Here is a 24,663-nt window from a genome sequence, read left to right on the forward strand (position 1 = left end):
GCAGACAATGAGTTGTATTAGCAACACTTCAAATACAATATCCAAAAGATCTCTGTTACTTTTTAAATCTTTTTACAAAAAAAAAAAAAAAGCTTAAAGTTTGACCAGCTCTTCTCCCAAACACTAAAATACGGAAATCATTTTGACTGTACCGTCTGATCACTGCACAAACAAATGCTGTTCTTTTTCAGTAGTTTTGTCTCGTCTTCCAGTCTAAAACTCGTCTAAAACTCTTAACGTGATTTTATGATTTAAACAAGAACAAATATCTGCCAGTGGGTTCAGAAACATATTTTGATATTTGTTCTTGTTTCAAGCATAAACTTGCTTTAATTTGTTCAGTTTCTCAGAAAACAAGATTTAATTTCTTCATTTTGCATCTTAAGTGAATGTATCTTGATTTAAGAATGTTTAGATATTTTTACTGGAAAACAAAAATCCTGAGGAAAATATTCATTCATTTTTGCAATTCAATTTAGGGCCCTATGCAATACGTTTGATTTATCTTTTGGTTTTTTATAGTTTTTTTGGATTCTGTTTTAATCAAAAAGCCTGTAAACTTAATTAAAAGGTAGTGTAACCATTTTCCAAAGAGACTACAGGGTCAGTGAAGAGTTTGAGGTGAATTTGAGACATATAGGCCTGGTTTCACAGACCGAGCTTAGATTAAGCCAGGATTAGGCCTTAGTTCAATTAGGACATTCAAGTATCTTTTATAAACGTGCTTTAGAAAAAAAAAATTACTGATGTGCATCTGGAGATAAAAACAATAACACTGACATGTTTTAAGATATATTGCTTTCAGTTAAAACGGCTCAAACATGCATTTTAGTCTGCTTGTCACGTCTGTAAAAACGGAGGCTAGTATGTGAAGGAAATAAAGAGAAATCAGGCACAGTATAATATTCTGTTCACATCACTTGTGAGCAGAATATTTTTATTATGCCTCCATTCTAATCAAACTAATTGTAACTAGCGACAGTGTAAAAACGGTGAAAACAAAAGTGCCTATAGTTGAAGAAACCCCCAATAATACACTAATAATCTATTTTGAAATTGTACACTAAGTGTCAGGCTTTACTGTAAATCTCAAGCTCCTCATCTGCAGTGTCTGTAAAGAGATGAACCAGCAGTGTTGAGTCCTCAATCCCCTCCGTTAGATATTTCTCCATCTCTGCCAACTTCTTCTTCTCCAGAGCTCTCATATTCTCTACAATCTTCTGTCCTCTCTCCTGAACAAACAAACAAACATATGACCTTTTTAATATGAGAAGACATCATATTGCACAACATTTATAATATAGTTTTTCATGACTATGTCCCACCATCTCTTCAAAACAAACTGCTTTGGCAACTGTACCTTTAAGAGTTACATGTTAATGAACTTTATGTTTGGCTAACCACTTGCATGTAAAATTAGTAGCAAAGCTTACTGTCATGCTATTTTACAGGTTCCTCATTTTATTTTTGCATGTCTCGTTGGCACCAAAGTAAAAAAAAAAAAAACACTTTAATTTTCTCATAATATAAAGCTCAGCATCAGCTCAATAAAGGATTCAGTCTCTCTAAACCCCTCCTTTCAGAGATTCAACGCTGCTGATTGGTCAGATGGCCCAGTCTGTTGTGATTGGTCGACTGCTTACAGCGCGTGTCAAAAACAAAATATCGAAACAAAATCAACAATATCTGAATTTGAACTCTTCCCTAGCTCTTGTATACACAGTAATATGAGCAGTATTGTTTGCATCCTTATTACCGCATCAAACGTATCAGCGTAGGAAACCGCGTCTTCTCGACAAACAGCACAAATCCAAACTCTTCCAGTTTCAGCTACAACTAGAGTTTGAGAGTTAAAGTAGGCATTGTTCACGGCAGCCAATGAGAACCATAGGCAGGCATTATGCAAATACAATTACATTGTTACGTTGGTTTGTAACAGGAAGTGAGTCTGGAATAACTTTATTTGTCTTGAAAAGGCATATTAGGGGCACTAGCAGGCTGTTTGAATACTGACTTTGCACATTTTGCGCACAGCGACTGCTTTAGGAGCCACATGCTCAGACACACAATTGCTCGAGGCTAGACAATTTGGGCCATGGAAAATGTAGAGGCCAAAAGACAACTGCATATTTAGTGTTGAAGAACTCACACTGGTGCTGTCGATGATGGCGGCGGCCATCTCGTGCTTCAGGAACAGAGGGTGCTTGCGGTTCGGTTTGCTCTGGAACCGGGGTTTCTTCTTCACGGGATCCTCCTCTCCAAAACATGGAGAACATGTGTGCTTCAGCTGCTTTATGTCTACTACAAATATAAACGGCTTAAAGACAGAGCTGTGGAAAAAAAAAAATTCATTTCATAACAGAGTAATAAAAAAAAGTTTCTGAAGACAATGTTGTCCACCAGGCAAAAAAAATATTAGAATTATGAGCAATAATAACAACAATGTTTGCCAAAGCAAATGCAACTAATATTAGTAATAGTTTACAGTATTAACTACACTACTAATCAACAGTTTGGAATAAAACAGCTTTTTAATTGTTTTTTTAAGAAGTATCTTATGTTCACCAAGGCTGGATTTATTTGATCTAAAATACAGTAAAAACAGTAATATTGATGAAATATTAATACAGTTGAAAATAACTTCGCATATATTTTGTTTTAAATGCTTGTGATGGTAAAGCAAAATTTCAGTGTCACATGACAATATGATCAAAATCCTAATATTGATCAATTAAATGCAGTCTTGATGAGCATTAGAAACTTCTTTCTAAAATATAAAAACAATTAAGAGATACACTATGTAACTTTTTTGTTCAAAATTTAAATAAATCCATACATCATCAATACTTCTACCAAATTGTATTTTTGTCTTACCGTGATTCACTATGGCAAATCTATTATAAGGGTACATTCACACGACAACGATGTGCTAAAAACATTAAAGTTTTTCCTTTGCATTTTTTGAGTACAAACGACAACATTGAGACACATCCTTTTTCTCAGAGAAAAGTTTCTCTGGCTAAGTTAGTTGTTGTTAGTTATTTTATTGAACAGTTAAATTGCCTTATGTATCTCTCTAACAGAGTTCATTGTAAAGCATTATCTATTGTGAAATCTTATTTGATTATGGTTGTTGTAGCGGTGCTGTAATTTATTTTCAAGGAAGTAGCGTGTCTATTTATGTGTAAAGCTACAGTAACCTCTTCAGCTAGTCAGTTTGAGATCCTCTTATAACTGGTTATATCTTAAACCTAGTGGTGAATGTTTTATGAGCAGTAGGATAACCATTTTCATCCGCACAGTCGCAGAGAGCCGAAACACAAACAAAACAATTTTCTTCTGCATAATGCATGCAGTTTTTTATCCGCTAGCTAGAGAGCCAAAATTTACATAGTGTCTTCTTCATTTTCTTCTTCTTCTTCTTCTTCTTCTTCTTCTTCTTTCGGCTGTTCCCTTTAGGGGTCGCCACAGCGAATCATCTGCCTCCATCTATTTCTATCCTCTGTATCCTCTTCTCTCAGACCGACTACCTTCATGTCCTCCTTCTCTACATCCATTAACCTCGTCTTTGGTCTTCCACTTGACCTCCTGTCTGGCAGCTCTAACCTCAGCATACTTTTACCGATGTATTCACTCTCCCTCCTCTGAACATGTCCAAACCATCTCAACCTGGCCTCTCTAACTTTGTCTCCAAAACATCTCACATGTGCTGCTGTCCCTCTGATGTACTCATTCCTGATCCTATCCATCCTCGTCACTCCCAAAGAGAACCTCAACATCTTCAGCTCTGCTACCTCTAGCTCTTCCTCCTTTCTTTTCCTCAGTGCAACTGTCTCCAAACCATCAACATCGCTGGTCTCACTACTGTTCTGTTCACCTTTCCTTTCATTCTTGCTGGCACACTTTTATCACACAACAGACCTGACACTTTTCTCCACCCATTCCAACCTGCCTGCACACGCTTCTTCACCTCTTTTCCACACTCCCCATTGCTCTGGACTGTTGACCCTAAGTACTTTAAATCCTGCACCTTCTTTACCTCTTCTCCCTGTAACCTCACTGTTCCACTTGGTTCTCTCTCATTCACACACATGTATTCTGTCTTGCTGCGACTGACCTTCATTCCTCTTCTCTCCCTTTATTATTCCAAACTATTGACTTTTAGCGTATATTAACTAATGATTAAATATTATTAAAAATCATAATATTATTATTATTATTACAATTCACAATTTATCTTAAAAATCAAGTCTAATCTGTAGTTAACAATAACATGAATAGAAAATATTTCGGAGAAAACATTAGTCAGAACAGCCCTGAGCTACAGCTGAGACCTCTGAATATCAGGCAGCTGTGTACCGTTCAGGGTCTGGAGTGGCCGTGAAGAAGTGGACAGCAGGTAAATGTGGGTCTTTAGGGACGACTGACACCATACTTCCTGTGGTCACGAACATCCCCTCCATGTTGATTCCGCTTTCCTTATCCCTCAAAATATCCATCATTGTCTCTGCTGTGATGTGGCCTGTAAATACAATGTTATAATGACATAACTGTCAAACAACTTCAGATTCAACTTCAAATTCAGTAAAGCTGTAAATAAATGATCTATAACTGCAATTATAATTAATAATACACAGTGATGTGCAGTACCATTGTGAAAAGTTTGGACACATCGTTTTGTTCTATATTATTATCCAATATTAAATCATAGTAAGGAAGTAAGGAATAATAGTATGGAAGTAATTTTTTGTCTAGATTCTGTCCATTATTTAAAAAACACAATATAATCAAAGTAAAAAATAAGAAAAAAAATTATCAGATTACAATCAATAGCACAAATAAATACAAAAAAACAAACACATACAAATGAAACAAACAGTTCTTTCCATTCCCCCCCCCCCCCCATTTAGATCTAAACCAAATTTTCAGGTACAGAAATAGTAATCAAATGTAAAATATCTTTGCATAATCTTGACTATAAATATAGATTTTTTATTTATATTAGTCAAAGTGCAGTGAGCGATTTTTTTCTGTCTTTTGTTTGATTAACAGCAGGAATATTAGGCTGCTGTCACTTTAAGAGCTGCAAGGATCCAATATACTGAAACACACTCGCTTAAGACAAAACCCACTTTGTTTATGGTAGTGGTGCAACGGTACACGTATTCATATTCCTAGTGCAATCTTTAACAGTGAACAGTTGGCTTGTTTTACGTGTGAAACACACTTCATTACGAGTTCCCACACTAACATATCAAGTATTCTGCCAATTTTATCACGAAATTCAAACGATAAATGCAGTTTAAATCTATGCTCTTTAATGTGACGTGACACTGTATAGGCGTGCGAGTTAACGCAGTCATCTCTTCCTAAAGAATAAAGATGAATCAATATCTGAAGGCATGTTGAGGATGCATTACAACTTGAACTAAACAATCAATCAGTGCTTCAGCGGCGGAAAGACATCAATAAAACAGCTTGTAAACAATGTCACGTAGCATTACATTTACCTCAGAAGTCACTCAGTTTGTACAGTTGTTAGTGCACTAGAGAGATGAACTCTTTCACTAAATATACGCAATTAGCCTATATATATTTATTTTATTCTACTGAACCTGTTAGTGATGTCTTGATTATTTAATGTATGTTTAAATAAATCTGTCATTAAAATGACAGCCACTGTTTATAAATTATTATATTTCAACAACTAATTGGAGTAAAAACATTTTTTTTTTTTATTAGATGTGGAAGTTTGAAGTTTACATGCTTGCATACAATGTGTTATTTGACTGTTTGATTATTATATCGAAAAATACTGAATTTAGGCTAATTTGGTCTCTGTTGTATATTATAGTAATGTAGTATGGGCTCCCTATATATTTTACACTTACACCATTAGCAGAGTTAATTTTAAGAAACTTTTAGTTATAATTGAATTAATTTAAGGACAGACACGTTTTGTTCAGTAAACCAGTGTTTAATTTAAAAACAGGCTATTTTATATTTCGTTTTCTCTCGCCTGCTGTATTAAACCCGTACCGAACCGTGACACGAACCGAGCCGTCAGTTCCCTTTCTGTCGGTTACGTCCGACGTACGTCTCCGTTGCCTCATTCAGGGAACGAGGGTTATATCTGTAACCGAGATATTTTGTGTACCGTTACACCCCTAGTTTACGGTGATCATCGACAAGACGGGCATTTTGACATAATTGTGTGTGAATATGTCCGTTCAAGCTCAGAAAGACGTGAAAGAGTATTTGTGCGCTGTGAGACGTGGCGTTCTGGGTGTGTGCTTTAGATGTGTGTTTCACACACAAACCTTATTGCACAGAGTTACAAACTGAGAGACGCGGGTACTTTCCTGTCTACTTGTGCTTGTATATTTAAGTTGGCAAGGATTAAAAACACTTCCATGACGATGCAGCACTGGCCTGATCAGGTGACCGAGTGTCTTTCATGCTGGCCCCGGGCCATCGGTCAGTCCTTATTGTCAAGCCCTGGTGTGTCCAAACTTTTAACTGGTAGGGCATTTTCCACGCAACCAACTATACCGTCATGAATGTGTAAGTAGATGTGATTATTTAAAGGGGTACTTCAGCGCTGGGAAGATGAATCTGTATTTAAACTGGGTCATTAATGTAGTAGAAATGTGAAATTATTTTTGAATTTGGTGCTTTCTAGACTGAAAAAAGACATGGGGATGAAAGACAACAATTCCCAGAATGCTTTGCTGCTCTACGAGGGTTCAGTCTGGCGTGTTTTCAGTTCATGCCTTTGGAAGCCTATCATTTAATAGGAATTAATTTGAGAAGTTAAAACACTCACTTTGCTCCGCTCCGTTTACATGAACGCCTTCAGCTGCCTGAGCCGAGTACTGTGAGTGCGACCCCATCCCCCATGGACGCGTTAAAAACATGCGTAAATGGCTCCCTCTGCTGGCTGTAGTCTTTAGCCTCTGGCAAAAATTCCTCTGATGATGCAAATTGAGGATATTTGCGTCATCGGAGGACTTTTTCCAGAAATAAAATGCATAAATCTCTTGTCTCAGGGGGATATTACGATCATCATTCGAATATACTCCAGGGTTTCTACTGATACAAAGCCATATGCTAATCACTGAAGTAACCCTTTAACACTATGCATGAATTTGCTGAATATTTTCCATCACCAAACTAACCTTCACTCTTCTGCAGAAGTTTGCGTCCCTCACAGTATCGTCCCCCTGCGGCCTCGATCCGGGCTGTGGCTGAGTAGGAGTAGACCTCGGCAAAGCTGAACTGAGCCTGTCCGTCCCACCAGCTCTGCTTTCGGGCATACTTCCTCAACTCCGGGTGCTCCTTATCAATCTTGGTAGTAATGGAGTACTGATTGGAGATGTTTCGATAGCCGGCTTTAAGAGAGAGAAACAGTGTCAGACATTTTAAAAGACGATTAATATTCAGGAATAATATCAAGTATTGTAAAACTGAACTGATCTGGATGATGAAATGAACTTTGCAACATCTACACTGAACTGAATCAACACTGAACCGATTTGGGCTGAATAACGATGCTATTGTCTTTTGTAGAGCTGCTTATAGCCGAATTAAATTAGTTTCATAATTGATGAATTTTGCAACATTAGCTATGTTTCCATCCACCTATTTTAATGTGCATTTTGAGATATTGTATAATTTTTTTTTTTTTAAACGCTGGATGGAAACACCAAGATTTTGGCGAAAACATTTTTTATCATGCGCATAAACTACGACTGAAACACATTTACCGAATAAATCCACTTATGCGCAACAAAAACTCACATGACTGCCTCAGCAGAGGATGTGATTGGATAACTGGACTAACCAGTGGACCAATCACAACACAGCATCTGTGATCGTTCTGAAATGCCTGAGCCAAAGTCTGTTATCAAGATTTGGTTTAATTCCCTCCCAAAATTGCTCACATGATTGGATCTAAATAAACACCAGCAACTGTACGCAAGATAACATGATGCCGTTTATTGCGCTTCGTCACATGCTCTGAGACGCAAGTCATTTATGATGTAAGAGTGACTTCCCAGATTGCAGCAGCTTCCATTTTTATTAGATATTTTGCACCAATTTCCCAGAAAGTGTCGATCTTCTTCTCTTGAACACATCGAAGGATGGAAACGCAGATTTATTCACCAGTGTTTCCAGTTTTGCGCATAAGTTAAATTCGTAACTTTACATAGAAACCTAGCTACAGTTAAAGAGCTGACCTGAAACAACACTGAACTAAATTAAGCGGAATAATGACTATTATGTTTTGTAGAGCTGCCTTTATAAACCATTATATACCTAAACGTGACTTGACTTTTAAACACTTTAATTCTGTAATTGTGTAACTTTAAGCTGTAATGTAACATGGCTCAGTATTTACCCTCCACTCTCTCTGCTGCCCAGTATTTCCCAGCAGTCTCCAGCACCCAGGCCTCTGTGCGGTCTGATATGAGGAAGCTGTTATGGTATGTGAATCCACACTCGTCCTCCATACAGTTCCCTCCCTGGCCGTATTTTTCCAGCAGCTCAGTTATCACATCTACAGCCCGCTCAGCAGTGTTGGCCCTCTCCAGAGCAAGCCTACATACAAAGCGTTACAAATCACATTTAAGACCTTTATTAAGAAACTATAAAATGAATAACACAAATAAAATGAACAAACTCATACAACCTCGAAATAAATCATGTGTCTCAGATTATTTTACTTAATTAAACAGGGAAACTGCAAGTGTAAAATACTCAGACATGTTTTATTCAAATATATTCAAATAGATGTATTGGAATTGGTTTTAATGTACTAATTTATAAATGCACACAAATAAAAGGCTGATCGATATTAGATTTTTGCTGATACAATAATAACGCATTTAGTCTTGTTCAAAATAATAGCAGTACAATGTGACTAACCAGAATAATCAAGGTTTTTAGTATATTTTTTATTGCTACGTGGCAAACAAGTTACCAGTAGGTTCAGTAGATTGTCAGAAAACAAATGAGACCCAGCATTCATGATATGCACGCTCTTAAGGCTGTGCAATTGGGCAATTAGTTGATTTAGTTGAAAGGGGTGTGTTCAAAAAAATAGCAGTGTCTACCTTTGACTGTACAAACTCAAAACTATTTTGTACAAACATTTTTTTTTCTGGGATTTAGCAATCCTGTGAATCACTAAACTAATATTTAGTTGTATGACCACAGTTTTTTAAAACTGCTTGACATCTGTGTGGCATGGAGTCAACCAACTTGTGGCACCTCTCAGCTGTTATTCCACTCCATGATTCTTTAACAACATTCCACAATTCATTCACATTTCTTGGTTTTGCTTCAGAAACAGCATTTTTGATATCACCCCACAAGTTCTCAATTGGATTAAGGTCTGGAGATTGGGCTGGCCACTCCATAACATTAATTTTGTTGGTTTGGAACCAAGACTTTGCCCGTTTACTAGTGTGTTTTGGGTCATTGTCTTGTTGAAACAACCATTTCAAGGGCATGTCCTCTTCAGCATAGGGCAACATGACCTCTTCAAGTATTTTAACATATGCAAACTGATCCATGATCCCTGGTATGCGATAAATAGGCCCAACACCATAGTAGGAGAAACATGCCCATATCATGATGCTTGCACCTCCATGCTTCACTGTCTTCACTGTGTACTGTGGCTTGAATTCAGAGTTTGGGGGTCGTCTCACAAACTGCCTGTGGCCCTTGGACCCAAAAAGAACAATTTTACTCTCATCAGTCCACAAAATGTTCCTCCATTTCTCTTTAGGCCAGTTGATGTGTTCTTTGGCAAATTGTAACCTCTTCTGCACATGCCTTTTCTTTAACAGAGGGACTTTGCCGGGGATTCTTGAAAATAGATTAGCTTCACACAGACGTCTTCTAACTGTCACAGTACTTACAGGTAACTCCAGACTGTCTTTGATCATCCTGGAGGTGATCATTGGCTGAGCCTTTGCCATTCTGGTTATTCTTCTATCCATTTTGATGGTTGTCTTCCGTTTTCTTCCACGTCTCTCTGGTTTTGCTCTCCATTTTAAGGCATTGGAGATCATTTTAGCTGAACAGCCTATCATTTTTTGCACCTCTTTATAGGTTTTCCCCTCTCTAATCAACTTTTTAATCAAAGAACGCTGTTCTTCTGAACAATGTCTTGAACGACCCATTTTCCTCAGCTTTCAAATGCATGTTCAACAAGTGTTGGCTTCATCCTTAAATAGGGGCCACCTGATTCACACCGGTTTCTTTACAAAATTGATGACCTCAGTGATTGAATGCCACACTGCTATTTTTTTGAACACACCCCTTTCAACTAATTCAACTAATTGCCCAATTGCACAGCCTTAAGAGCGTGCATATCATGAATGCTGGGTCTCATTTGTTTTCTGAGAATCTACTGAACCTACTGGTAACTTGTTTGCCACGTAGCAATAAAAAAAATACGAAAAACCTTGATTATTCTGGTTAGTCACATTGTACTGCTATTATTTTGAACAAGACTGTATATCCGTACTGATGCCAGTCAGGTTTCTGGCCTGTCGCTGAGAAACACAGAGTTTGAGCTCCCTCCAAAGATCCTCTATTGGGTTTAGGTCTGGAGACTGGCTAGGCCACGGCAGAACCTTGATATGCTTCTTACAGAGCCACTCCTTGGTTATCCTGGCTGTGCTTTGGGTCATTATGCTGTTGGAAGACCCAGCCTCGACCCATCTTCAATGCTCTAACTGAGGTTGTTCCCCAAAATCTCGCAATACATGGCCCTGGTCATCCTCTCCTTAATACAGTGCAGTCGCCCTGTCCCATGTGCAGAAAAACACCCCCAAAGCATGATGCTACCACCCCCATGCTTCATAGTAGGGATGGTGTTCTTGGGATGGTACTCATCATTCTTCTTCCTCCAAACACGTTTAGTGGAATTATGGCCAAAACGTTATATTTTGGTCTCATCTGACCACATGACTTTCTCCCATGACTCCTCTGGATCATCCAAATGGCCATAGACGGGCCTGGACATGTGCTGGTTTAAGCAGGGGAACCTTCCGTGCCATGCATGATTTCAAACCATGACATCTTAGTGTTTTACCAACAGTAACCTTGGAAAAGTGGTCCCAGCTCTTTTCAGGTCATTGACCAGCTCCTCCCGTGTCGTTCTGGGCTGATTTCTCACATTTCTTAGGATCACTGAGACCCCACGAGGTGAGATCTTGCATGGAGCCCCAGTCCGAGGAAGATTGACAGTCATGTTTAGCTTCTTCCATTTTCTAATGATTGCTCCAACAGTGGACCTATTTTCACCAATCTGCTTGGCAATTTCTCCGTAGCCCTTTCCAGCCTTGTGGAGGTGTACAGTTTTGTCTCTAGTGTCTTTGGACAGCTCTTTGGTCTTGGCCATGTTAGTAGTTGGATTCTTACTGATTGACAGAAGACACTGATTGGCCAGGTGTCTTTATGCAGCTAATGACCTCTAACAGGTGCATCTAATTTAGGATAATAAATGGAGTGGAGGTGGACATTTTAAAAGCAGACTAAAAGGTCTTTGAGGGTCAGAATTCTAGCTGATATACAGGTGTTCAAATACTTATTTGCAGCTGTATCATACAAATAAATAGTTTAAAAATGTTGTAGAAGCTATTGTTTTATTATTATTATTACTTTTATTTGAGACAGGTACAGTGCACAATAAAAATATTAGCCCTGTTTATAACAAGGAGAGATGCATTGCACCGGGTTTTAGCAAATTGCTATTTTCCACCCGTAGTCCCTGGGCAGGTAGAAATAGAAACATAGCTGATGTGATGTTAAGGTGTTTCTCATTCGATGGTGATAAAATATAGTTATTCTTTTTTTATTTAATTGCTATATTTGCTTGTTATTACATTCATAAACTCAAATGATTTTAGAAAATGTCTGTGTTTAACAATTTAAAACTGACATTGAACAATAATTGAAACAATAACTTTGGAAACAAACACTGAGCGTCTGCTTCCACGACACCATTTTAGAAACTTTTTATGTGCTTTGACTGTTCATTTAGACAAAAGTGGCATTTTGGGGGCCTGAGACTAGTTTCAAAGTGTCTTAATTTTTAAAATAGATTTTATGTTATGCATTATCAGCAGCTATTCCACCGTAAGATAGTTTTCAGACAATTGAGAGCAAGAATAAATTAATACCAAATACATCAAATGTATCTTAATTTGTGAACGAAGGTCTTACGGGTTTGGAATGTCATGAGGGAGAGGAATTAATGACAGGATTTGCATTTTTGGATGAACAACCACTTTGAAAGGTTACATGGATTTGTGTGAATAGTGAATATTTTGGATACATTTCAATTTTTACAACATAGTTTTTGTGTAAATGTGCCCCAAAAGTGAAAACTTGAAAGCAATAAGAACTATACAATTGTTTAAGATGTTCAGTGCTTTTCTATATAACTCTGACGTGTTTGGTTATATGTGCTTTCGTTTGTAAAATACGCTTGGTAAATATGCAAAGTCTGTCCCATATAAACATACATACACTCACCTAAAGGATTATTAGGAGCACCATACTAATACTGTGTTTGACCCCCTTTCGCCTTCAGAACTGCCTTAATTCTACGTGGCATTGATTCAACAAGGTGCTGAAAGCATTCTTTAGAAATGTTGGCCCATATTGATAGGAGAGCATCTTGCAGTTGATGGAGATTTGTGGGATTTTCCACCACATCCCCAAGATGCTCTATTGGGTTGAGATCTGGTGACTGTGGGGGCCATTTTAGTACAGTGGACTCGTTGTCATGTTCAAGAAACAAATTTGAAATGATTTGAGCTTTGTGACATGGTGCATTATCCTGCTGGAAGTAGCCATCAGAGGATGGGTACATGGTGGTCATAAAGGGATGGACATGGTCAGAAACAATGCTCAGGTAGGCCGTGGCATTTAAACGATGCCCAATTGGCACAAAGGGGCCTAAAGTGTGCCAAGAAAACATCCCCACACCATTACACCACCACCAGCAGCCTGCACAGTGGTAACAAGATCCATGCTCTCATTCTGTTTACGCCAAATTCTGACTCTACCATCTGAATGTCTCATCAGAAATCGAGACTCATCAGACCAGGCAACATTTTTCCAGTCTTCAACTGTCCAATGTTGGTGAGTTCGTGCAAATTGTAACCTCTTTTTCCTGTTTGTAGTGGAGATGAGTGGTACCCGGTGGGGTCTTCTGCTGTTGTAGCCCATCCGCCTCAAGGTTGTGTGTGTTGTGGCTTCACAAATGCTTTGCTGCATACCTCGGTTGTAACGAGTGGTTATTTCTAGGGATGCACCGGTTGATCGGCCCAAAATCGGAACCGGCCGGTTTTTGCTTCAAGCGCGCGACCGGCAAGCGGCCGTTTTTTTTTTCTTTCTTTCTGCCAATTTTTCCGGAAGTGCGCCCGCATGCGCAATGCACATACGCTTATATTGCAATCATTCACGAACATGTCACTTGTGTGGAAGTATTTTGCAATATGCGAGCAGGACTGGAAATGCAGAGCTACCTGTCTGAAGCACAGATACCAAGAAGCGAACAGCCGTTGGCGTACTGGCACACAAATAAGAGCCGCTTTCCTGCACTCGCTGAAGTTGCGCGAGCTTACCTCTCTACGCCGTGTACAAGCGTAGATAGTGAGCGCTTGTTCAGCTCAGCTTCTCACGTGTTGGACAAGAAACGAAACAGACTAACTTGTGAGAAAGCCGAAATGCCTCTGTTTGTAAAGAAGAACATCCATGGTGCTGAACGTTGGTGCAGCACTAACAGTTCCCCTGAACACTGCAGGAGGAGTTCACATGCAGGTGTTCTTCTGGCGGTGCGTGTGAAATGTCTTCATCCCAGGTACAGTCAGTGGCATATGTTTCAGCATCTCATATGAATATCATTTCATGGGTTTTATTTTTTTCAAACGCCAAATAATCGCGATGCTCACGTTTACAAGCCAGCGTCATTATAGTAGTCTATTGGTTAGCATTTTACAGAATCTATATGATACTTGAGTTCAATGTTTGAGTGGTAGGTAATCACCACAAGCAGGACAGCATCGGTCGGGCACGCCTCCTTCAGCTCACGCCAACGAGCAAACGCTGGTCCAATGTTGAACCTCATCCTGCCTTTAATCCCATCACTTATTCGTTTCCTCTTATTGCTTTCCTCCAACAGAACCTTTTCTTTCTTATTTGTCTGTGCTGCTTCGGACATGACTATATTATCCGACGAACAAAGTTGGGCTTGCACGTCCGAATTTAAGAAAGTGTGGGTGTTGGTGGAAGTGACGTATATGCCGTAAAGCAGTCGAATTTTGTAGTTCTTTTTGTTCTCGGGTTACTACCCGAAACCCGAAGTTTAAAAGTACGATTAAAAACGATACAGACCCCATCAGGCTATTGTAAGTCGATGTATCATCACAAGAATCTTGAAAATATATTATGAAGGTTGAAAAGTTACCTAGTGCTACTTTAAAGTTAATAGGTAATGTTAATTTTTATATAGTTTCAACCTTTTCTTCAAAAATTTCAGATTGTAAACTTGTTTTCATTGGCCAAAAGCCAATTTGGTCTATTAAATACCAAATAAACATCTTGTTCATGTATACTTTCTTTCTTTATTGTTTGTTGCTTAAAATAAAATCGGAATCGTCCAGTTTGCCTTAAAAATCTGTATCGGAATCAGCCATGTAAAATCATGATCGGTGCATCCCTAGTTATTTCAGTCAAAGTTGCTCTTCTATCAGCTTGAATCAGTCGGCCCATTCTCCTCTGACCTCGAGCATCAACAAGGCATTTTCACCCACAGGACTGCCGCACACTGGATGTTTTTCCCTTTTCACAGCATTCTTTGTAAACCCTAGAAATGATTGTGCGTGAAAATCCCAGTATCTGAGCAGATTATGAAACACTCAGACCGGCCCGTCTGGCACCAACAACCATGCCACACTCAAAATTGCTTAAATCACCTTTCTTTCCCATTCTGACATTCAGTTTGGAGTTCAGGAGATTGTCTTGACCAGGACCACAGCCCTAAATGCCTTGAAGCAACTGCCATGTGATTGGTTGATTAAATAATTGCATTAATGAGAAATTGAACAGGTGATTCTAATAATTCTTTAGGTGAGTGTATATAAGCTACAACATAATTCTGAATTGTAGTATTTTAATAAATTACAGTCAAGGCTGAATATGAATTGAAAAGATTGCTTCTTGCATCACCTGACGAGATCCATGCCCAGAAGAGCCTCTTCATCATCTGCACTCTCCTTGCCCCAGACCGCCTCATTTCCGATACACACCTGATGCTCGTTTGCCCCCATCTCTGCCCCCCACAGCCAGGCGGGGCGACTCAGCACCACTGCATACGTGTGAGCCACCTGCTCGATTTCTATATACGTACACTGATCACATAAAAAAAGGACAAATAAAAACACCTGAATGAATGTCAGCACTCAGACAATGTTTCTCAAATCTGAAGAAAATACAGCAGACCACTGCTCTATATAAATGACTGTATTGCTCATGACGTCACATAGTGAAGCCGTATTATTATTCCCTCACGATCTAATGAATTAATAGGAAATCATCTGATTTTAATGAGAAAAACATTACCTGAGGAGTCAGCGTTTTTATATCTGAAGTCTTCCTGTACATTCTTACAACGCAAACATCCTAAACATTTAAATGGGAATTTCCCCGTTTATTAAAAGTTACGTTCATCTTCATCATGAGACATGGACGAGACACCTCGGCATTTATAATTTATTAATAAGTTAACAAGTTATTAATAATTAGCTCAACAATATATGCAAATAACCATTAATTCCTATGCATATTGTCATGCTATAGCCATAGAATTGGACCTGACCTGTGAAGTGGACGTCAGGAAATGATATACACACGCTTCACACCTCATTCAGAGACATGACTCTGGCTGCGTATGGATTTAAAGACGTGAAACTTTATTCCCAAACATTTATACTGTCACTCCAAGCAAGATGGTAAACAATTTAGTGATATGGGCTTATTTGTTTTGTAATATTTAATATATATTCAAATCAATTTCTGTAAATAATCCCAGACATATGTTCATGCTTAATATTTCCTGCATAATTACATATATAAAGAAATCTTTTTTGTGTTAGTTCAGTTATTGCTGTAAGCAGAGTGCAAACCCATCTTAATGATTTCTATCGCTTATCCTGCCCAAAAAGACCATACATATTGCAGACAACGTTTCAAGTATCAATTAATGTACTTATATCTTAAAAACGATTCATGTGTGACTGATCCGCTGCAAATCGGGTGATTTTATGTCAGTGTTTTGGCTGTGATTCCCTCTGTTAGTAAGGAATCATAAGATGGTCTCTCTAACACTGCCGGTGGCTTCATCGCTTGCCGGCAGTTTAAAACACATAGATCAGTGTATAAGCAAGAACTTCTGGGGTAAATATCTGGCCTGTATATGGCATGGCTGAGCACATGTGGGCCAAACTTTCACCATATATGTATTGCAATGGCTTTAGAATTTTCTTTTGGATCATCATTTGTATGGATGTATGAGGCCCAGATAACAGCACACAACTGACAGTGTTCATATACAAGGTGCTTAAAGCTGGAAAACCCTTGAAAACCGCGGTATTTATGAAGAGCTACTTGAAAAGTGCTTGAATTATTAAAAGATAGTATATATAAAATTAGAAAAAATACAGAAAAATTAACGCTGCAGGTCATGTGGTATGGGGATGCCATTTCACATGGCAATGTGTTTCCAATGTTTCCAATTATTTGATACAGCTTTTCACCTTTTTCAGAATTTGAAAGATATTAAAGATATTGTTTGATAAGAGAGATCTCTAAAGTCCTTGAAATCCAAAAAAGTATTCCTGGAATTTCAGCATCAGTAGTATCTGTATGAACCGTTTATATGTGGCTTGGCTATGGCACACCATGAAATATGCTAACTTATGGTTAACATTTGGTTCCCCGCTAGAAATGTAACATTCCCAGAATGTTCTCAGAATGGACCCACTGGTTCCCCGCTAGAAATTTAACATTCCCAGAATGTTCTCAGAATGGTCCCACTGGTGTCAAAGGTGTCGCCTAGTAACGTTCCCAGAATGGTCAGAGAGCTCTCAGATTTCATCAAAAATATCTTAATTTGTGTTCTGAAGATGAACGAGGGTCTTGCGTGTTTGGAACGACATGAGGGGGAGGAATTAATGTCATGATGTGGAGTTATTTTAAGGGCTGGGGGAAATTTTTTGGCGGACATTCACGGAACATTCAGGACATTCTCGGAACGTTTGACCAGCGGGACCATTCTGAGAACGTAAAATTTCTAGCGGGAAACCAAATGTTAACCAAAAGTTAGCATATTTCATGGTGTGCCATAGCCAATATTTTATTTGGAAATGTGATGTTCTCAGAACGTCTCCGCCGGTGTCAAGGACGTTGCCTGGTAACATTTCCAGAACATTGCAAGACGGTCATAATGTGGATTTCTTTGAAGGGTTGGGGGACGTTATTTTGGTGGACCTTTACAGAACATTCACGAGGTTCTCAAATGTCTAGGGGACCATATTTTTTGGGTGAAATTTGACACATTTTTGGGCCAGATCTAAGCTGAAGGATATGTGCTGGCTGGGGAACATCTTGAGATACCTCAACTTTTTCTTCAGGTTCATGGTCCTTTGCGGGGTAGTAGATGACCTCTTGAACTTCATCACAGGGCCTGTCCGAGTTCTTCCCAAAGATGATCCGTTGCTGGCCCTCTGTAGATGGAGGCAAAGCCACAAATGTGTCGCAGGAGGTTGGATGCATCCTGAAACAAACAAACAAACAAACATACATAACAGTCCATGTAAATCTGAGTATGCAGTGTTCACGTGCTTAACAATCTACGATAGCAGAAATCATGCCAATACCTCTATATTCATCATGCATCACATGGAAATGATTATTTCATTAAAAACAAACACCGACCTTTAAATAACAGAAATGCAGAATGTTCTTTACACAAAATACCACATTAACAGCATGAATGAACTCTTAGTAAGATACAGGCCTTTGCATGAAACATTATTTTCCACTAATACGCAGATATTCATAAAGCTGATTCAAATATGTGCAGTAACGCTGGCATTTAGTAGGCTTTAAATAATATGGTTACCTTGTCCAACGTTACGTATGTCGGGACGATATTAAGCATCTGTTTACTTTCCTTTTCCTTTCTCCATAAACAAAACTGCCTGCAGACTTTGACACTAATCCGCATGCACAGTTATGTGATTTATAATCAACCAAAACAATCCGCACAAGCGAGTCAGGTCGATCCGCATTGGTGTTTAGTCAGCGGAGAAGTGGGCGTGGCCGCGGCGCTTTCAGTCAGCATCAAGTCACGTGGTCATGCAGTAGCATTTATGATTGGCTATTTGTTTTCGCTTTTTAACAGGTCTAAACATAATAAATTAATAAATATGTTATAAAAACAAATACTACAGGAGTGAAAATACAATTACATAAATTAACTAATATTATAAAAATTAATAAAAATTAAGTGCATGACTGTCTTTTGATTTGACAGCTATTCTTTCAAAGTACGACGTGTACATGTTTTGTAATTTAAATTAAAAAAAAACATTAAAAAAACAGGATGTTTTTAATTGCCTTTAAAGTTTTACAAATAAAGCAAGGGGTGCATTAGAATAAATAATAAATAAATAAAACAAAAGATGTAAATAAAAACATAAGAATATTTACAAATATTAACAGACTTTAAAGTTTTCCCTTTTCAAACTATATATTTGTTTATGTATTGTTGAACTTGAAGGCTTCTTTAAATGTATGTAAACGAAATGTATCTAAATTAAATGAAGTAGCGGCTTATATTATGGAAAATCCCGGATGTGCTGCTAATCTTAATTGCGTCACAAAAAAGCGTTTGTTTTGATGTTGTACGGCAGAAGACGCTAACTTTGGTTTTTCATAACATTTTGGTCGTTACGCCGGGGTTCAAACATGGGGAAATCTTTTGCTAATTTCATGTGCAAGAAAGATTTTCATCCTGCATCAAAATCCAACATAAAGAAGGTGAGCTGGTGGTTATCGCTAGCAAGCTAACGTTAAGTTACCATTGCTCTGGTGTTGTCGTTAGTTTAGATCTTCTGTTTATATATCTCACGGTATGTTTGGTTTTTGTGAACATGCACATATGTTTATTCTCAAACGCATTGTATGGTTTTTAGTGTGCTCGGTTAATCACATAAAAAAGCAGAGTTTGGTTGGTGTCAGAGGTGGAAGAAACAAAGGCTGCTTTATTTGAATGCTGAGAGACAGATATCTGAGGCACTAAACTCATCACGCTGATTTGATTCTTCATCAGGTATGGATCGCAGAGCAAAAACTAACCTTCGAGAAGAAGCAGCAGGAGGAATTGATGTCGGCTTACCTGAAGGAGCAGGACACGTACAACAACAGGTCAGGGCTGGATCTCAGTCACGGGTGCTGATGCTACTGATGCTGTGGGAATAATAACCTTTGATTTATAAGGTCCTTTTGTGTGTTTTATGATCCAGACTGCTGATGGGAGATGATCGTGTGAAAAATGGCCTTAATTTTATGTATGAAGCACCTCCTGGAGCATCTAAAGGTTAGACAGTTTTTTACCACATTGTATTTTTTTCCGGTTGTTGTGGACCAAAAACAAAATCTGTAAAATAAGTTGTGAAAATAATGTAACTGATGATAACTCATCATTCGCTTGCCATTCATGACTAAACCCTGAAGACATGCTGCTTAATCAATCAAGATTGTTAGTAAAACTTCAAGAAACTGTAAAAAAAGAAGTTGAAATAGTGTATATAATCACTTGTTTTTTTTCTTTCTTTCTATCATCTCCAACTTCCTGCAGAGGAGACTAAAGAGGTAAAGTTCATTTACATGTTAAAGTTTGCTGAGTGTTTTTAACTATATAAAGCCTATTGTGTCATATTTGATGCACACATTTCGAAGGTGTCTGAATTATTAACATTATCAACTTTGCTGAAAAATCTACTACAAATTTGTGTATTAGAGACAGTTTTAAAGTTTTACTTTGTAAAAAGCCGTTTAGTATAATTGTACAAACGTCCACCTTCAGAAGCTCATGGTTCACATCTTTTTGCTGTGAAATCTTTACTTTTATCAAGTAAACATTACATGAATAACTTTTATAATATTAGTAATATTTCAAGATTTACTATTTTCTGGAATTAAGCAACTTTGGCTTAATTGATTGTTTTTTAGAAAAATCATGTTAAAATCATGAAATGTATGTATCAAATATCAGGATTTGGATCAGGTTCATCTCTCAATCATTTTATTGTGTTGCATTATATATTTTAAAACTAAAGAGCTTTGATCATAAAACTAAGCATTAAATATAATCTTACTAAGACATATTTTTGGCAGATATACAGTGATTACTGATTATATGCATTTTATGTAAATGTACTGTTATATTGTTATAAAAATCTAATTGATTTACATAACAAGCATGAGAATTTTATTTTATTTTTTGTCCATTTAAATATCAGTCCCTCTGAATAAATTTGAGGTGTTTTTTCCTCCATATTCTATAACTATGAGCTATAAAATCCTGATGTAGAGCTGCGTGATTAATCGCTAAACGATTGCAAACTCAATTCAAAATTGAATCAATGACATTGTTACAATAGTTGGTGGCGACAAGTGACTATTAAAAATGTGTTTGTGACTGAATCATTCAAAAACACAGATTCATCCAGTAATGAAACGAGTGAAGTATTTGAGTCACTGAATCATTCATTCAAAAGATACATTCAAAAACACTGATTCATCCAGTCATTTTTTTCTTTTTGCATAAAAAAAGATTTGTACATGCATAAACAACTCACAACAAGTAGAAAACAACATGCATAAGAATATGTAAAGTAATGAATCCAGTAATGAAACAAGTTTTATTAGTGAATCATTACATTTTTTAAATAATTTTTAATATTATTTTCTAATTTAATAAGACGGCAGAATTTAACATGGTCATGTTATGAGGTTATAACCTCATGTTATTTTTAATTGTTAATTTTGAACCGTGGGAGAATCGTGATCTTTAATTTAAACAGACAAAAGTGTGATTTTTCTTCTTTCCTGTGTGTCCAGAATCATGCAGCTCTAGTCTGATGCATCAAATATAATACCCATGCAAAGAAAAAGATTCTTTTCAGATTTTGATTACATGTTCAATAAACTGTTCCATTTCAAATATTTTGACAATTATTTAATGTCATGCTTCTAAGAAGGAATATTCTAGTGGCATCTAATAGTTGCTTCTCACGCTTCTTTCCTCTTTAGGGAGGAGAATCTGAGTACAAGTTTGAGTGGCAGAAAGTGGCTCCTCGTGAAAAGTAAGTTGACTAGTTGACAAGTGATGCTTGATCTCAAATTAGCACTTATGTATTTCTTTCTGATATTTTACTCATCAGGTATGCAAAAGATGACATGAATATTCGAGATCAGCCTTTTGGCATTCAGGTGATGATTAATTTTGTTTTATACGCTGTCATAAATGATTGCTCATCCACAAATGTCTGAATGCAGTGAACATGTGGGCACTGTGCTTGTTTTCTTGTTCTTCAATTGTTTTAGGTGCGCAATGTGCGCTGCATTAAGTGTCATAAATGGGGTCATGTGAACACGGACCGCGAGTGTCCCCTCTTCGGCCTGTCTGGGATCAATGCCAGCTCTATGGCCAGTGATGAAGCGGGTATGCTGCTCTTTTTTTTCTTATATTCTGTATGATAATGAAAAATGGGTTGAACTGAAGTCTGCAGGAAGGTGTCCCTTCAGGAGCAGGGTTAGCAACCCTTGTCTTAAAGCATATTTAAAACACCACAAAGACATATTAACAACATTAAAACTTGATTTTCTCCTCAGGGGTCTTTAATGCAGGGTTTCTCTGACAGTTATTAGAGCTGAGATACACTTTCAGAACTGTAGGTGGCGACAATGTCTAATAATACACTAAGAATTTTAATGATACCTGGACAAAGCTCCTTTGCGAGTTCTGAAAGCAGGTGTTTTTGAGCAGGTCACCTGCATTTTAAATGACCAATCCCTTTGGCCCCAAATGAAAATGTGGAACACACTGCCCCAAACCATAGTTTCTAATACACACACATAAATAAAAGTGCCTGTCACACTTAAAGAATTTAGATATATAAACACACACACACACACAATAAAATCTAATAAAATATTTGTGGTTTATATTGTACTAGTAAATAATATTGCTAACACTTAGTTTAGGGTTCAGTTCTCACTATTGACTTTTTGCTTATAGCTTGCATATATGGGGGAAGGTCTGTTTATTAGTACTTATAAAGCACATATTAAATGGATAGTTCGCTCAAAAATGACAATTTGATGTTTATCTGCGTACCCCCAGAGCATCCAAGATGTAGGTGTGTTTGTTTCTTCAGTAGAACACAAATGAAGATTTGTATCTCCAACCGTTGCTCGTATAATGCATGTCAATGGGATGTATTTCTATAGCCCCTTTCACACTGCACGTCGGACCCGCAATATTCCCGGAACATTGCCAGGTCGCCTTCTGTGTGAAAGCAACCACGTCCCGGGATTGATTACCAAATTCGACCGGGTCGGGGACCTAGTAATATTGCGGTATTCGACCCGGGACGAGCGCTGTGTGAACAAAAGCCGAAACTAATGCCGCAACGTGTACATAGTTATCGTGCGACTCCTAGAGCTTGTTTTTTCAATAATACAACCCGTGCCAGAAGAGTTAGTCGGTGTTTTAAACGCAGAGTGTTCGTATACAAAAGAAACTAAAATTAAACAAGCAGAAATGTGTGCAAACTGGACACGAGTCGAGACCACTGAGCTCCTTACTATCCGCGCTGAAGCGGAGATCGCTCGCCGTTATACGTCACATCAGGATGTCACGTGTCAACTCGACCCGGGACCGTTAAGCGTTGTGTGTGAAAGCGCACATATTACGGTATTTCACTGGCAGTGTGAATGGACCAAATCTAGCGGCCCGGGAACAAATGCCGTGTCGCATTATCCGTGTATTTGCCGGAATCGCAGTGTGAAAGGGGCTTATGAGGATGCCCTAGGGGTAAGCAGATAAACATTATTTTTGGGTGAACTGTCACTTTAATTCCTTATTCTGCATGACCATATTCTACATCCCGTAATCCTACACAATACCTAAACTTAACAACTACCGTACTAACTATAAAAAAAGCAATAATTATAAGTTTGAGGCAAAAGTCATAGTTAATAGTTAGTTAAAGGGATAGTTCGGCCAAAAATGAAAATTATCCCATGATTTCTTCTTTCAGACAAATAAAATCGGACTAATATAAAAAATGTCCTGCTCTTCAAAGCTTTATAATGGCAGTGAATGTTTGTGTTGTTTTTGAAGTCCATAAAAGTGCATCTATCCATCATATAACTCCTCTACATGACTCCAGGGGTTAATAAAGGCCTTCTGAAGCGAATCGATGCGTTTGTGTAAGAAAAATATCCATATTTAAAACTTTACAGGCTAAAATAACTAGCTTCTGTTGGTCAGCGGTACGCAAGTAGATTAATATAATGATCGATGGGGTAGCTTGTTGCCATCGTGGAATAAATAATAATAATAAAAAAGGTCATTTATTCTGACTTTTTGTCACAGTTGTGAGTTCTTATATAGAAAATAACTTTTCTCAGAATTGCAACTATTTATCTTGGAATTCAGACTGATTTTTTTAACACAATTTCGACCTTTTTTCTCATAATTTTGAGAAATTAAGAAGAAAAAAGTTTATATTCCACAATTACCTTATTTCTTTTTTATACCGTAGCAGAAACAAGCTTCCACAGAGGGCAAATTAATTTATTTTGGAGGATAAAAAAAATATGATAGGATATTTCATACTGAACTTAGAGGTAGAGGTGTGTATTTGATACTTTTCTCTCAGTTTGTGTCATTGAAGTTGATCAATGTGGTATGTCTCCTGAGGGCTGGAGCAGGCACTACAGTAATATGTATGTTGTTGAAGTGCTGGTGTAAAATGTTATTATTTGGGGTTTTGATTGGATGAACCCTCTGCTTCGGCAGAATAATACTGTACACCTTACCCAGCTGGGAGATAAGGGAGTTGATTTGGTGTGTCTTTGTGTTAACAAAGCCGGTAGTGTGCATCTCTCAGAGGGGGGGAATGATCACACATTATTTGTTCTGAAAGAGTGATTTGTCCTAACAGGTCCGTCGATGCACCCCTCCGAGTTAATGGCGGAGATGCGTAACAGTGGGTTTGCGCTGAAGAAATGTGTCCTTGGGAGGGACGCCACCATGACTGATCCAGCACAGGTAATCTCCTGGACCCTGCCCAAATATGACCCATGATATCCATGTCTGGAGCTCAGCGTGTGATTGCAGAAAAACGTCCAATTATTGAACCAGCGGCTCACACGCGATTCCCGTCGGTTGAAGGGTTAGACTAGAACTGATGAGACCAACAGCTACAATTACAAGAGAGTAGAGACATGCTGGTTCTGCACAAAAGTACTTTTCTGATTGGCCTCTTGTGTATGTTTGGTCTG

At 38.0% G+C, this 24,663-nt stretch overlaps 2 protein-coding genes across 3 annotated transcripts in view; one reads left to right on the forward strand and one right to left on the reverse strand.

Annotated features, from left to right (window-relative positions):
* scrn3 (secernin 3) lies at window positions 1–19,545 on the reverse strand. 2 transcript variants are annotated; one of them, XM_067443157.1, is made up of 8 exons: window positions 19,484–19,545; window positions 17,698–17,857; window positions 15,253–15,434; window positions 8,402–8,601; window positions 7,179–7,391; window positions 4,360–4,522; window positions 2,150–2,330; window positions 1–1,232 (listed from the first exon to the last, which is right to left on the reverse strand). In XM_067443157.1, exons 2-8 carry the CDS (start codon window positions 17,854–17,856, stop codon window positions 1,071–1,073), a joined length of 1,260 nt encoding a protein of 419 aa, XP_067299258.1. In that variant the 5' UTR covers window position 17,857; window positions 19,484–19,545; the 3' UTR covers window positions 1–1,070. The 2 variants fall into 2 exon arrangements, with proteins under 2 accessions (XP_067299258.1, XP_067299257.1); XM_067443156.1 differs by lacking the exon at window positions 19,484–19,545 and adding an exon at window positions 18,206–18,363.
* The window catches only part of cir1 (corepressor interacting with RBPJ, CIR1), a 12,937-nt gene continuing 7,225 nt past the window's right edge, over window positions 18,952–24,663 (forward strand). Inside the window, exons 1-8 of the mRNA XM_067443158.1 lie at window positions 18,952–19,125; window positions 19,418–19,512; window positions 19,611–19,684; window positions 19,946–19,959; window positions 21,403–21,455; window positions 21,534–21,582; window positions 21,697–21,814; window positions 24,324–24,430. Coding sequence (XP_067299259.1) covers window positions 19,054–19,125; window positions 19,418–19,512; window positions 19,611–19,684; window positions 19,946–19,959; window positions 21,403–21,455; window positions 21,534–21,582; window positions 21,697–21,814; window positions 24,324–24,430 — 582 coding nt within the window. The 5' untranslated portion in view covers window positions 18,952–19,053. The remainder of the gene's footprint in view (window positions 19,126–19,417; window positions 19,513–19,610; window positions 19,685–19,945; window positions 19,960–21,402; window positions 21,456–21,533; window positions 21,583–21,696; window positions 21,815–24,323; window positions 24,431–24,663) is intronic.

The sequence above is a fragment of the Pseudorasbora parva genome, chromosome 5 (assembly GCF_024679245.1).
Source record: "Pseudorasbora parva isolate DD20220531a chromosome 5, ASM2467924v1, whole genome shotgun sequence".
NCBI lineage: Eukaryota > Metazoa > Chordata > Actinopteri > Cypriniformes > Gobionidae > Pseudorasbora > Pseudorasbora parva.